The sequence below is a fragment of the Marmota monax genome, unplaced genomic scaffold, assembly GCF_021218885.2.
Source record: "Marmota monax isolate L192 unplaced genomic scaffold, Marmota_monax_Labrador192_F-V1.1 WCK01_AAM20220418_F8-fsc00342, whole genome shotgun sequence".
NCBI classification, from domain to species: domain Eukaryota; kingdom Metazoa; phylum Chordata; class Mammalia; order Rodentia; family Sciuridae; genus Marmota; species Marmota monax.
Window position 1 is genome coordinate 229,636 of NW_026692007.1, and position 14,087 is coordinate 243,722.

The following is a 14,087-nucleotide window of genomic DNA, read 5'->3' on the forward strand; positions in this document are numbered from 1 at the left end:
CCACTCAGCCCAAAACATAAGTCCTTGTTGAAGTCATGTGCTTTGGGGTAGTGTCTTATACATTAATAGGTAACTAATAAACTCCTCATTTTCCCACTGCTACAGTTTCCTAGAATCTTATTCCCAGTCCCTAAAAGAAGATTACAAATTGGCTGAGTTCCATCTCTATTTTTTATTTTTATAGGTAAGGACCAGACCATACATAATAATAGAACTCTGTCACACAATCTGTGGCAAAGAGCTCAGGAAACCAATCCATTTTCTACAGTAACCTGTCCTGGACTTCAGTCTTCTTTCTTACAAATTAGACTTGTGGGAAGTCAGAACACTGAGCCAAGAAGCCAAACAACAGCTCCTATAATAATTGGTCCCAAATGGCCAGCACTTGATTAGTAACTGACAGCTTCCTTAATATTTGGTCTCATTTCCAACTTAGGATCAATTAGGGATGCTTAAATATGCTCCCTTAGCCAAATCACATGAAAGGACCCTACTCTAGCCTTTATCAGGGCACGCCTGGAGCCCTCTCTTCCCAAAGTGAGCTGAATCACTCCTCTGCCTGCCTGTGAATCTCAGCCCTGTGTCGCAAGGATGGCCAACTCCAAATAAACAGGTTTTCCTTATTCTCATTTGGGTGGTCTCTCTGTTTGATTCTGTACTATCAATCGTCTTCCTGAAGGTCAAATGTAAATAAACCTGGTTCAATGAGCAGAAACTTGTGGGTCTCTGACCATTTACAACCTGCTGATTCAGATTCTCATAAAGGGGGGCATTTATGTTTCTGCTGATGTTATCAGCATACTGTACTATAAAATAATATAGAAATCACCAATTAAAAATATTTAAATGAGTGGAAAATAGACCAGTAGAGTAGAAGAAGGACGATGGGGGAGAGAAGAGGAGAGGGTGAGGGAGGGCACCGGGGACTGAAATGGAATAAATTAAATTCCATTCATGTACAATTACCTTGCTGATGGACAATATACTTTTTAAAAATTCAGCATCCATTCTTTTTTTAAGTTATTTTTATACCTTATTTATTTTTATGTGGTGCTGAGGCTTGAACCCAGCGCCTCATACATGCTAGGCAAGCACTCTACCACTGAACTATAGCCTCAGCCCATGATGGACATATTTTTAAAATGTTTTTTAATGAAACATACTTCAACAAATGCTGGGCTTTCTCCTTCTGCATACGGGTTAGTCCTCCTCCTCAGATGCTCCTCCTTCCCCACTATGGCTGGTACTTCTTATGTGCTCCACAGACATAAATTTAAAAATAGACTGAATTTCAGAAGTATTTTTTCTTTGACGTGTCAAAGATGAGCCGAGTCTGTGAAGAGTTGCTTAAGCAAAACTGCATCCCTTAAGTGAGGGCAGCTTTTATAAAATGATCATTAGGGCCATCTCTGGAGTTCCCTCCCTTTACAATTTTCTCATGTTAAAAAAAAATAAATAGTTCCTTTAGGTTTGATGTAGAACCTCTGAGCAATGCCAGTTTCTTTCCCCGGGGGCAGGGGGGTAATTTTTCCTTCAATAACTACTAACAACAGGGCTGCAAATAGTCACTCCTTCCTCAGGGACTAGTGAAGATGAGCAAGCATCTGAAGGACAGCAGCCAAACACAGCTTTGGCTCACAGCTGTAAAAACACACTGCTTATCCAGTTGGAGTTTACTTTCTCTGCAGCTCTAAAGAAGTAACTTTCCTTACTTCCAATCATACATCTGGACACTTTACATCCACCCACAGGCTAGGCAAGTGGTACATCCCTGACCCAAGATATTTTTTTTTTAAGTCCTTTGCAAATAGGAGCATAAAATACTATATTTCAGTTCCTAAGACAAGAATAAGATAAAATAATATAACTAACAACATCAACACTGTTCTCCAGATTCATGCATGATGAATTGCTAAACTCTGAGGTTAGAACTTTTTTTTTTTTTTTTTAAATCAGAAAGCTAGTTCCTAGCTAGACCAAAAACAACATGAACATATTATTGTTTTAAAAAAAAACAGGCACATGGGGTTAGAGAGCTCTCTGGTGACTCATTTCTGGACTCAAAATCATTTGGAAAGAAAATAGGAAAGCAGTGTCCACGCTGAATTAATTTGCTAAACTTATTTAGTTAAGAAAACTGCAAGAGCACACAGAAGATGCCCTTTTTTTTCCTAAGGGGGGAAAATATTATAGCCCAATTTTAAACTCATTGAGTAAAATATCTTATATTATTTGGGTTTTGGCAAGAAAGAATGCATAATTAGATACCTTTTAGGAAGTTTAAAAAATGTCTTATCATTTTTTTATGGCATAATAATAAGTCATTTTACATAAAGTTCAGATGCAATGAAACATTACTTACAAACCTGACTTAATCATATCTGTGCTCTACTTAGCAATCACATTATTTCATAAGTGATAGTTTTTATTTCAAATTAATTTGCAAGTTAACTTTTAAAAGCACATGTTGTTGAGTGCTTGAAGTCCTTTACAAATAGAAATTTAGGACATTTAGTGACTCAGGAGTTTCCTATCCCCAGGTGTGGGGAAATGCTTCTAAGAATTCACATTTTGAAAAAACTTTGACATCTAGCTCAAGTTTTGTGTTAAAATACTTGAATAAAAGCAAACTTTAAGAATTAAATAAAGTATATTTTAGATACAAGTTTTTAAGGCAGCTTTAAATTCTTTCCAACCTGATAGTACTGCTATTGTTACCGCTGTTGACCGGTGACGAGTTCTTGCTTCCCCAATGTTGAAGAATAACACCAAAGAAGCACGCCGAGGCAAGGTCAGAGTAGAAATTAGAAGTTTATTAAAGGACAGCAGAAAAGACTTCTCCCGGAGGAAGAAGGGGACCCAAGAGGTGGAATCCGTGGAAGTGCGGTTGTTTCCCCTTTTTATAGTTTTGGTGATGGAATGTAGGTTGGAAGGCCCGAGGGGTGGGACACAGGTGGGCCAAAGAAGTAATCTGGTCAGGAAGGACTTCTGAGTCAGCACCTTTTTGCTGGGGGCTGTTCATTAACATTTCTTTGAGGTGGACTTTGGCCTAGGGCCTTTTCCGGACTTCATTAACATTCCATGAGTTGTCCTGTGTTTTCCCTGAGTCATTCTCAGCATGGTCTCCATTTTAGATTTCACTCAATATTAGACCCGATTTACCTAACTACACTGACTACCTAACTTTAAATCTGGCTTCACTATCTCTGCAGAATGGTATCTTAAGGTTTTGAAAACTGTTTTAAATATTTATAATTTTAAACATAATACTGAATAGTTGTTAAAGACAGGATGGTTAAAGAACAATGATGTTAAACGATAATTCTGCATCTTTTTCTCAATAGGAACTTCACCAAATTCGAAAACAAAAGTTCTTTTAAGGGTTAGAATTTTTTTTTAAGAGGAATTTTAAAGGGGTAACGGAAAAATTGCATCCAATTTATGTGGATACAAACTTTATTGATTATCTATGTAAAGATTTTCTTTTCTTTTTATGCTGGGGATGAAACCTGCCAGGCCTCCTACAGGCTAGGCAAGTGGTACATCCGCGACCCAAGATTTTTTTTTTTTTAATCCTTTGCAAATAGGAGCATAGAATACTCTATGCAGTTCAGCACCGCAAAAAAGACAAAAGGCAGACCTTTTTTTGTAGGTGGAGTGGGTATGGGGATGGAGGTCAGGGGACTAGGAACCCTGCTTCGCCGGGAGCATGACTCGGCAATAATCGCGGAAAGGCTCTCCGCGGAACCTCTGTGAACGCCGCAGCGTTTCCGAGAAGGAAGGCTCTGGGAGGGACACGTATCCGCCGCCCGTCAGACGCCCCCGCCAGGGCTTGGTGCGGCAATGAAGTTTCGTGCCAAAATCGTGGACGCTGCCTGCCTGAATCAGTTCACGCGTGAGCTGGGAGGGCTGCGGGGAGTCGGGGAGGACCGGAAATAGGCCGACTTCGGGCGCAGCAGCCTTGCGGGAGGTTGGGGGTGGGGCTCGGCGTGCTGGACGTTGGCCTTGGATCGCGGGCCGGTACTGTGGGAAGAAGAACAGTTGAAGGACCTATTTCTGAAACTTGATTCTGATCACATGGTCCTTCTTTTGTACTACTGCTTCCATCGACGTCTGGCATAGACATCACTTTGCGTTAGGCCCCATTCCTCCTTCCACCCGACTGTGGCCAGCATTGCTTTGAACTGTGTGCTGCAGCACCCGGCGGTCCATAAGTTTGTGTTGAATGTATGAATGGCCCTTACGTGCTAATTAGCCTCCGAACCTCAGTTTCCGTATTGAACATGAATGGTGTGTGCCGCAAGCCTAGCTGGGTTATTGTAAGACTGGCATGACATGCGTGGTACTGAAATATTTTCCATCGTGATCCCAACATACACTGTTTTTCCGCCTGCAAGTTGCGCTTCGATGAACTAGAAGTTCTGCAAGGCAAGGTGACTTCTAGGAAACATGATGTGTGTCTTAGTTACACCTTACTTTACTCCCTGTCACAGGAGTCAGTAACATGATAGCCAAGCTTGCGAAAACCTGCACCCTCCGAATCAGCCCCAATAAGCTGAACTTCATCCTTTCTGATAAACTGGCCAGTGGAGGAGTGAGCATGTGGTGTGAGCTGGAGCAGGTAAGCAGAAGTTCCCAAAAGGCCCCAGACTTCACCTAATGCTATTGGAAAACCCACAAATACCCGTTTTCTTTCCTTAGGAAAACATTTTCAGCGAATTTCAAATGGAGGGTGTTTCTGCAGAAAACAATGAGATTTATTTAGAGCTAACATCGGAAAACTTATCTCGAGCTTTGAAAACTACCCAGAATGCCAGATCCTTGAAAATCAAGCTGACTAATAAACACTTTCCTTGCCTCACAATCTCTGTAGAGCTGGTGAGTAGGAAGAACAGGGTTTCACAAGCTTTCCACAAAGGTCTTGGCCCCTAAAGAATACAAATATTTAAAAGCCCAGGCTTTTAAATAGTATGGTTGAAAGATAATTGGTTTGTTTTATAAAGATCTGTTGCATACCTAATTTTTTCTCTCACTTACAATCAGTTCTTCTTCTTTGTTATGTTAATGCTGTGATCACACAGTATTCAACTAGGATGCTGCCTTTTCCAAACAGTGAAACTTCCACATCTCTTGTTTCTTTTAGTGGTATCATTAGCTACTCTAGAAATCATGATTTTTATTCATTTTCACCTTTGGTGTGCTCTCCTCCCCCATCACCACCTTTGTTGTAGTACCTTTCAGTAACAGTCATTCTTCAGTAAACATACTGTCTCACATACTGCCAGCTGAGTTTAGTGTATAGTTATCAGAACACACACATGATGAAGTTTGGTTTCTTTGATGTTCAAAAGCTTTTGACATATAGCCCAAGCTATCTTGGAACTATATTCCAAATTACCACCCTCTGGTTCTCTGGATGTGTCCCGTTCATTCCCAACTCACAGAATGGTGACATTGGCCCTTCTACTTGGAGTCTTTCTCCTCTCTTAAACCTTCTCTTTCTTTAGCACTCAGCATCAGTGCTACCTCCTCCACAGTCTCCCTTGTCCTTACAGTTCTCTCCTTGTTTTGTTTGTGCTTGGTAATCTATATGAGTATTATTACAGTTTCAAATGTTCTATGGAAGAGGATTTTTTTTTTTTTTTTTATTAACTGTTATTAGCTCTTTGCAGTTAGGCAGATCTTAGAGCTCATCAGCATATTCCATGTCACAATATTAAGTATGGAGTTTTCTTCCACTTCTTAAGGGAAAGCGGGGTAATAGAATACAATAGTTTTTCTATTTCAAAATGCAAGATACTTTTATCTGAGTCTCACAAAAGCCCCTAGAAATAAACATAGTTTATTCTTTTAGCAGTGTAGAAACTGCAGCACTCTGAACATCCTGTGCTCAAAGAATGGTCTCTGGGTTGCTTCAACATAGTAAGCTTGCTTGTTTCTGTCTCAGAACTAGGTATTTTGTTCTGTGCATGAAACCATGTCTCCTCATCCCCATCTTCCCATAGTCATCTTCCTCTAGTTTTTGTGTCATCTGAAACATCACCTCTGAAGAGAGGCCTACGTGGGCCCCCCAGTATAGGAACCTCCTTCATGCTTAGCCTGGTCATTGCTCTGTTTTCTTGAAGGCTTTAATGAGTATCTCTTATGATATATATATATATATATATTTTTTTTCTTATTGATCCATTCATTCCACTGGAGCATCAGGGAACCTGTTGTTTGTTCACCACATTTGCCAGCTACTCCTAGAACCCAGAGCAGAACTGATAATGCCAGTATAGGTTGAATGGATTTTAAGTGAATGAATTGAGAACATTCCACTTAGATTTGATATTTTCAGTTTTTTTATGCTTAATCCTTTGCTTTTGATTTTGTTTTTAATATTGACAACATAAAATATATTTTGAATTCTTTTCTTGGCAGTTATCTGTGTCAAGCAGTAGTCGCATTGTGACCCATGACATCCCCATAACGATTATTCCTAGAAGATTGTGGAAGGACTTACAAGAACCCTCAGTCCCAGATTCTGATGTGAGTGAGGCCTGCAGTCTTGTTGCTCATTGCATATTAAAGGGTGTGTGTGTGTGTGTGTGTGTGTGAGTGTGAGTGAGTGAATTAATTTTAATTGTCTTGCAGTATATTTTATTTGAAGGTTGTGTAGTACCTGAAATGAAAGTGGTATTATTTATTTTTAAAGGAAAAAAAATTAAAATGTTTTCTTTGATTTATTTAAGCCATCTTAAATCACTGTTGCATATAGTAGAAATACCATCCTCTCTACATATAAGAAGTAGAATATCTTGCTCAGATAGTTTATATTTATTAGAACTCTTGGCCTTAGGCACCAAGTTGAGTTTCACAGTACTTGAGGGCCAAATATGTGTTAAAAAGCCACAAGGAGAGACATTTGCATGACCTGGAACTTGATAGGAACCCTGGAGCTACTGAAAATAATGATGAAGCCAAAGAGTCCTTTGCTTTTTGCTCACAATTACAAATATATACTGGAAATTATAATTATACTGGATGGAACATGTACTTGTTGTTTTCACTAGGAAACAACAACACAAACTAGGAAAAAGCCAACCTGTTGTAAAGCACTGCTAATGACAGCCCCAGGTGAGAAGCAGTGGCTGCTGCACTGTATTTTTGTGCAGAGTGCACAAAAGGCCCCTGAGACCTGGCTTTGTACATCCCTCAGGGCAAGTCTTCTGCCCAGTGCTTGAATTTTATTCCCTTGGGCTCATATACAGGCATCTCAGTTGTGGCACTCTGGTCCTCAAACCAAAGGAATGCCCATAGGGATGTAGTCGCTGAGGTAACCAGAGGCAGGCATTCATTTCTTTAATTTTACTCAAATGCCTGTGAGTTAATGAAATTATACAGTTGTTTTCCTTTTGGTATTTAAAAAAGAACTCTATTCAGAAAATTAAAAACCAGGAATTCAGAGTTCTTAAGCATGTGTGCAATCCCAAATTAGTTATTGAGCAACTTTTCGTAACTAGAATGTATTAATTTTTTTATACTTGTGATTGCTCTTATTGGTTTTGTAGGTGAGTATTTATTTGCCAGTCTTGAAGACTATGAGGAGTGTTGTAGAAAAAATGAAAAATATCAGCAATCATCTTGTAAGTAATAACTTTTTTTTTTTTTTTCTATAATGTTAGCCTCCTTTTGGGAGGACAGCCTACCATGGACTTGGGTATGGTGCTCCTGTGCCACTGTGAGACATCTGAGGCATCTCACTAAAATCCTTGTGAGGCCTCGCCTGGTGCTAAGAACAAGCAGTTTTACAGTTGCCTTTAGAAACCTCTTCTAGTGCGTTTCAACTATCATTCACTGGGGAAGGCTTTCTATTTATTCTTAATCCCTCATGTCTATGGGTATAGTTTATTATGAATATGTTTAACAGTTCTGCTTCTTTTTCTTTATTTTAGACAGCAACTTCCATATTTTATCTGCTAATGTGTATATGTTTTTTAAAATGAATCATGGATTCGGTTGACAGTGTAAAATGTTCTATCTGCTTGCCAAATGTCTTTCAGTAAACCATAAAGATCCCTCACACCTCAGCAGTTTTTTAATTCCAAAAGATCTCACACCAAACCAATGGATGCTTGTATTTTTCTATTTATTCTGTGAAGGTCTCCTTCTGCCATGTTCAAAATACTACAATATGCGGCAGTGATGAAGAATTGTGTGGATTGTCCTCCTACACAGCAGGGCTTATCCTGAATTTTACTTTCACATCCCCACCCCCAAAAAAGGAAAAAAAAAAAAAAAAACACATTTATATCCTTCCATCTTTAAATGCCACATTTCACTTTATAAACTTAAACCTCTGATCTTCCCAGTCACATGGAGATGTGGCTGGGCCATATCTCTATGGGACCAGGCTACACTGGGTTCTGTGGGTTCTGTGGGCTATAGGTCCACACTGGGCTCTACCACATCTAACAATTCCTCTCTTCTTTTTGGGTTTTGTTTCTTGGCCATTTCACACTCAGTTTCTTATGTCTGTCATCTCCTGGGAAGCGCTTAAACATTCTCACTGTTCACCCCAGACCCTTTCCCACAGTCTGGCAGAAAGCCCCTCCTCCACTGAACTCCTTTCTTCAGTGTACACCATAAACCTGCCAGTATCAGAACTTCAACTGCCATCTTCTGGAAAGGAGAGAACCTGTCTTATTCTGTGTTCCAGGACCCAGGGTAAGATTGTCACTTGGTGTGCAGTAATTAGTATTGCTGCATGGATCTGGTGTGAAATTTAGCTTGGAATTTTAAAAAAAGGAAAGTTTTTTTTTGAAGCCTAGAAAATGTTCATAGGCCATTTTATCTCTTTGAGTTCTGCTCACTTAAAAACAGTGCTGACATTAGGCTTATCCAGCTGAAAGCTTTCTCATGTAATTTAATCTTCACAGAACCCATTTGAGGCTAAAATCTGTTTCCCATGAAGCAATGCATTGTGCTTACTGTGGTGTCCACCATGATGCTGATCCAGTTGTCAGGCTGGCTTCCTCTAGGATCTCCTGGGATTTCCAGAGAGTTTCAGAGAGACCCAGGGGAGAAGATGTGGCAATTATCGGAAGGGCATATTTGTTCTTTCTGTTCCATGGAAATGAGTCAGCAAAATAGAGAGGTTGAAAGTGGCATAGATAAAACCAGAAATGTTAGTTTTCCTTTTTAGGAGTGTTTAAAAATGTCTACAAGTTTTATGGAGTGACTATTATAATGTGAAATTGCTAAATGGAAGCTTACCAAGTTAGATTAGCTGAGTATTTAATGAGATTATCCTGGATAACCAGAAGTCTGTGTCTGAAAATAATAGGTAGTAGAATTAAGGAAAATGAATGAGACTCTACCCTCCCCTAAGAGATGCTTGATCCCTACCTTCCTTCATTTAAGGCAAAAAGGCTGATAGGATTGGGTTGTATATGTGAGTCACATAGAAAATGGAGCAAATACCACCAGGAGTCCATGCCATCTTCTGACACATTGCTTCTAAGCCACCTGTGCACAAGAATCCCTGAGATCTGGTTAGAATCTGGTTTGAATTTGGGAGGAATGGGCTGGGCCAAGGCTCTGCACTTCTGACCAGCTCATGGTGCTGTTGCTGCCTGTCTTTGAATCACTCCCAGCAGCAATGTTTAGTGATGCGTGCCATGCTATAGGTCATTTGAGAGAAAGGGCCTTCACAAGATCAGCTTAATGATTAAAATAAGAGAACATGACTTAAGGGTGGGAAGCAAAGTGATATGTGGTGGAGGAGGGGTGGCATTGTGAACCTTAGTGTAGAGTATTATTACCCTAAATGGGACAATAGTAGAGCTATCATGGGTTTTGTCACTTATTATATATTGAGAGATAATAATTTGTGGTAGGTTCCCAGTATAGTTCATTGGTGTTCAATGAATGGAAGGTAACAATTATTAAGGAATTCATTGAAAGAAGTAAGATCCTGTCCTCATAATTAAGAAATTGATTATGTTGATGCACATAGTAGTTCAGATAACTGAATCATAAAAATCAGTGATTGATGTTCAGAGAATTGGCTGTTAATTCCTTCAGAGTGTTAATTGAATGCTACCATGTGCCAGACTGGGTGGGATCAGAAACAAATTTGAATCTAATGTTCCATTACACATATTTTAGGAATTGGAAAAAAGCATAAGAGCCTGAATGTAATTTAGAACCAATGCAAGTTGCTTTTTTGACCAAGAATTTGTTTCTAAAACCACTCTCCTTCAAAAGCAATGGGAATTTACAGATCTCCGTTATGTGGTTGTTTGAAACAAATAGGTATATGTCATGTGCTAGCTCTAAAGAGCCCCACTGAGTGATCCAGAACATTCACAAGGATGGTTTTATTTATTTTATTTTAATAAAATATTGTTCCAGATTAGAGGACAGTAGGTTAATAAATATACCAGTATATTTCTGTGCTAATGAAAGACTTACGATGAATGTTTTTTATTCAAAAGTAAATTTACAAGATTATACAAAAAGTGAGTTTAAGGGGGACTTATTCTGATGTCAAAAGCTCAGAAATAAGAGTTCACTCAAGTTCATAAAAACTTTTGTTTCTGGAATCTGAATGATTCAGAGTTTGGCAGTTTTAAGGCATGAGAATGAGAAACACTAAGTGATATTCCCTAAAATGGGTGCTCTAGCAGAGTTGTGCAGAAGGGTACTCTTCCGCTCCATAAAGATCTCTCTGCCCCTCTCCCAATAGCACTTTCAAAGATGTGTGGGGCCTACTAAATCAAAGGCCTGTACTAACCTGTACTCACTAAACTCTAGTTTAGCTGGCACACTTCACTACTGGTTGGCAGAGTGCTGATAGCAAACTCTATACAGGCTTTAACAATAGGCAGATGCCAACATCCAAAATAGAAATACTGTGTCCCTGTGGTCATGGTAGTGCATACCTGCCTCGGGAGACTGAGGCAGGAATTTGAGGCCAGCCTCAGCAATTTAGCAAGGCCATTAGCAACTTAGTGAGAACCCTATCTCAAAAGGGGCTCAGGATGTAGCATCCCTGGGTTCAATCCCTAGTACCAAAAAAAGAAATGAAAGACAGTGTCCCATGAGCAGGTTAGCAAGACTCAACGCACATTGTGCTTGTATTTCACTTCATTTACAATAACCAGTAAGTTGGTGGATTGGTGGAGTGAAGGGAAGAACTTGAAAGGAAAGGAACCCCCTGTGACCTTTGTGGCCAGTCCCAGATGGGAAGAGCAGGAGTGAGCTGGGTGTGCCTATAATCCCAGAGGCTCAGGAGGCTAGACAGGAGAATCGCAAATTCAAAGCCAGCCTTAGCAACCTAACGAGGTCCTGAGCAACTTGGTGGGATTCTGTCTAAAAATAAAATATAAAAAGGGCTGGGGATGTAGCTCCATGGTTAAGTACCCGTGGGTTCAATCCCTGGTACCAAAGCAGGGGAAAAAGAGCAGAAAGAGCAGGAGTTGCAGAGAGGTCTGTGATAGAGGAGAAGGGAGGGACAAAAGTCTTAGTCCTCTCCCCAAGCTGTGCTATGGGTGCAGAGACTAGCCACCAGCAACATTGTGTCTTGCTCAGTTCTCGTTACATGACAGCAGCCCCTTACCTTTTTGAATCTGGAAATCTCATTTGCCAACATCTAAAGTATTTTCAGGATAAATTATTCTCATAAAACTCTGAATGTCTCTATGGTCATACTAAATTTGTAATTATGCCAGATAGTTTGGTCCATTTATAGAAATAAGGCACTAATTTCTATGTTACCTTCCCATTCTCCCTGCTCCTGCTTTTTAGTAATTGTGTTTAGGTCCACATTGTCATAGAGTACAATTATTGTACCTTATTATCTTCCCTTATTATTAATTTTGGCTGTACAGATAAAAGCAGCCATATCTGTCTTTGTGTTGTAACTGCAATAATTTTTTGTTATCTGATGCTTATTCTCTAGCATCTCATTCTGGAAGGACTTGAAGGCCGAAGAATTTCATTAGCTGGCCTATGTTCATGACGTCATTTTGTTCATGATGTTCATTTGTCACTTGTTGGCTCACTGTACTTTATTGTCTTTGTTATATAATGCTGCTGTCAGAGAGACTAATGTCATTCTGATTTTGTTTCATTTTTTAGTAAGTTGGATTATTAATTTGAGGTAAGGGGACATAAATACCCCAGAGTTTGTTTTGTTTTTGGTGTGTGTGTTGCTTTTATTTTCTTTGAATCCCATTGTCTTGACACCTGGTCCACTTCACCAGGTGTGGGGAGTATACCTTCTGTGTGTTAGCCAGCCTTCCTTCACGTCAGGAATGTTTTGAACTATGACTGTTAGCACTTCTTTCTTTTTTTTTTTGGATTGAACCCAGGAGCGCTTAACCACTGAGCCACATCCCAGCCCTTTTTATATTTTATTTAGAGTCAGGGTCTCGGTGAATTATATAGCGCCTCACTAAATTGCTGAGGCTGGCTTTGAAATCACAATCCCCCTGCCTCAGCCTCCAGAGCTGCTGGGATTACAGGAGGGATTACACTGTGCTAGCTAGCATTTCTTTGTACCCAATCCTTTGATTTTCTTCTTCTGGGACTCATTGGACGTGGATCTTCTTCACTTCCATATCTGTTTTCTTTCAGATTCTTTTTAGCCCTTTATTTCTCTTTGGTAATTTTTACATTTTTGCCTTTCTATTACAGCTTTACTTACTGTGGTCTTTGGTGCTTATTTGTTCTTCTCTCTCTTCAAGTTTAGTTTACTTTTGGAAATTTTCTTATATTTCTAACCATTTCCTGAGCTCTGCCAGCTCTTTTTTTTTTTTTTTTTTTTAATGGATTTGCTGTGTGGTCTTTTCATTTCTAATCTTCCCTAATTCTGATTTACTGCTGCTCTTTCCTTGCTTCTATTGTTTGTTTATTCAAGTTCATTTTCTGCATTTGCTTGTGGAGTATTTTCAGGTCTTTTCATATGCTATTTGGGTATTATTATTTCTGTTTCTCTTTTTTCTTCGAATACATATAGAATTCAGTCACAGTCTGAATTTTTTATTGATTTTTTAAAATAAATGACATTGGAATGTATTACAATTTCTATTACACATTTAGAGCACAATTTTCATATCTCTGGCTTATGAAAACTTGTGCTCTAAATGTATAATAGAAATTATAATATACAATTGTAATAGAAATTGTATATACAGTATATTCACACCAATTCATGTCTTCATACGTGTACTTTGGATAATGATGTCCATCACATTCCACCATCATTGCCAACCCCATGCCCCCTCCCTTCCCCTCCCACCCCTCTGCCGTATCTAGAGTTCATCTATTCCTCCCATGCTCCTCCCACTACCCCACTATGAATCAGTCTCCTTATATCAGAGATAACATTCGGCATTTGTTTTTTTTGGTGTTGACTAACTTCACTTAGCATTATCCTCTCCAACCCCATCCATTTACCTGCAAATGCCATGATTTTATTCTCTCTTATTGCTGAGTAACAGTCCATTGTGTATATATGCCACATTTTAAAAATGTATCTACTGAAGGGCATCTAGGTTGGTTCTACTGTTCAGCTATTGTGAATTGTGCTGCTATAAGTAGTATGCTGTTTTTAAGTCCTTTGGGTATAGACCAAGGGGAGGAATAGCTGGGTCAAACGGTGGTTCCATTCCCAGTTGTCCAAGGAATCTCCATACTGCTTTCAATATTGGCTGCACCAGTTTGCAGTGCCGCCAGCAATGTATGAGTGTACCTTTTCCCCACATCCTGGCCAACTTTTATTGTTGTTGTCACCAAACAATAAAAAGTTGTTGTTGTGTTTTTGGTTCTTTTAAGAAGTTTCATTGTAGATGTGTGAATGAAGACAGTTTTCTAACTTTTCACAGCTTCTTTATTCTTTAAAATATTAAGGCATATAGACTGGGACCATCTCCCTAGGACTTTCTGAGACTTGTCCCTCTTTTCCTCCCCTTTATATAACCTTCCTTCACTTTACTTCCAAGATTGTGCCTCCTGTTAATTGTGTTTTTACTTTTCTCTGTTCCTTTTCAGTATAGGGCTTCCTTATCCTGTAAGGGAGCCCTCTGCCCAGGCATCCA

At 39.4% G+C, this 14,087-nt stretch overlaps 1 protein-coding gene across 2 annotated transcripts in view; it reads left to right on the top strand.

Moving 5' to 3' along the window:
- Positions 1-3,478: 3,478 nt before the first annotated feature.
- LOC124097225 (checkpoint protein HUS1) overlaps positions 3,479-14,087 on the top strand; it is a 177,108-nt gene continuing 166,499 nt past the window's right edge. The window contains exons 1-6 of one of the 2 annotated variants that reach the window (XM_058582002.1): positions 3,479-3,895; positions 4,494-4,621; positions 4,702-4,878; positions 6,424-6,531; positions 7,554-7,628; positions 8,565-8,709. In XM_058582002.1, coding sequence (XP_058437985.1) covers positions 3,844-3,895; positions 4,494-4,621; positions 4,702-4,878; positions 6,424-6,531; positions 7,554-7,628; positions 8,565-8,709 — 685 coding nt within the window. In that variant the 5' untranslated portion in view covers positions 3,479-3,843. The remainder of the gene's footprint in view (positions 3,896-4,493; positions 4,622-4,701; positions 4,879-6,423; positions 6,532-7,553; positions 7,629-8,564; positions 8,710-14,087) is intronic. The other variant, XM_046451582.2, reaches the window with a different exon arrangement.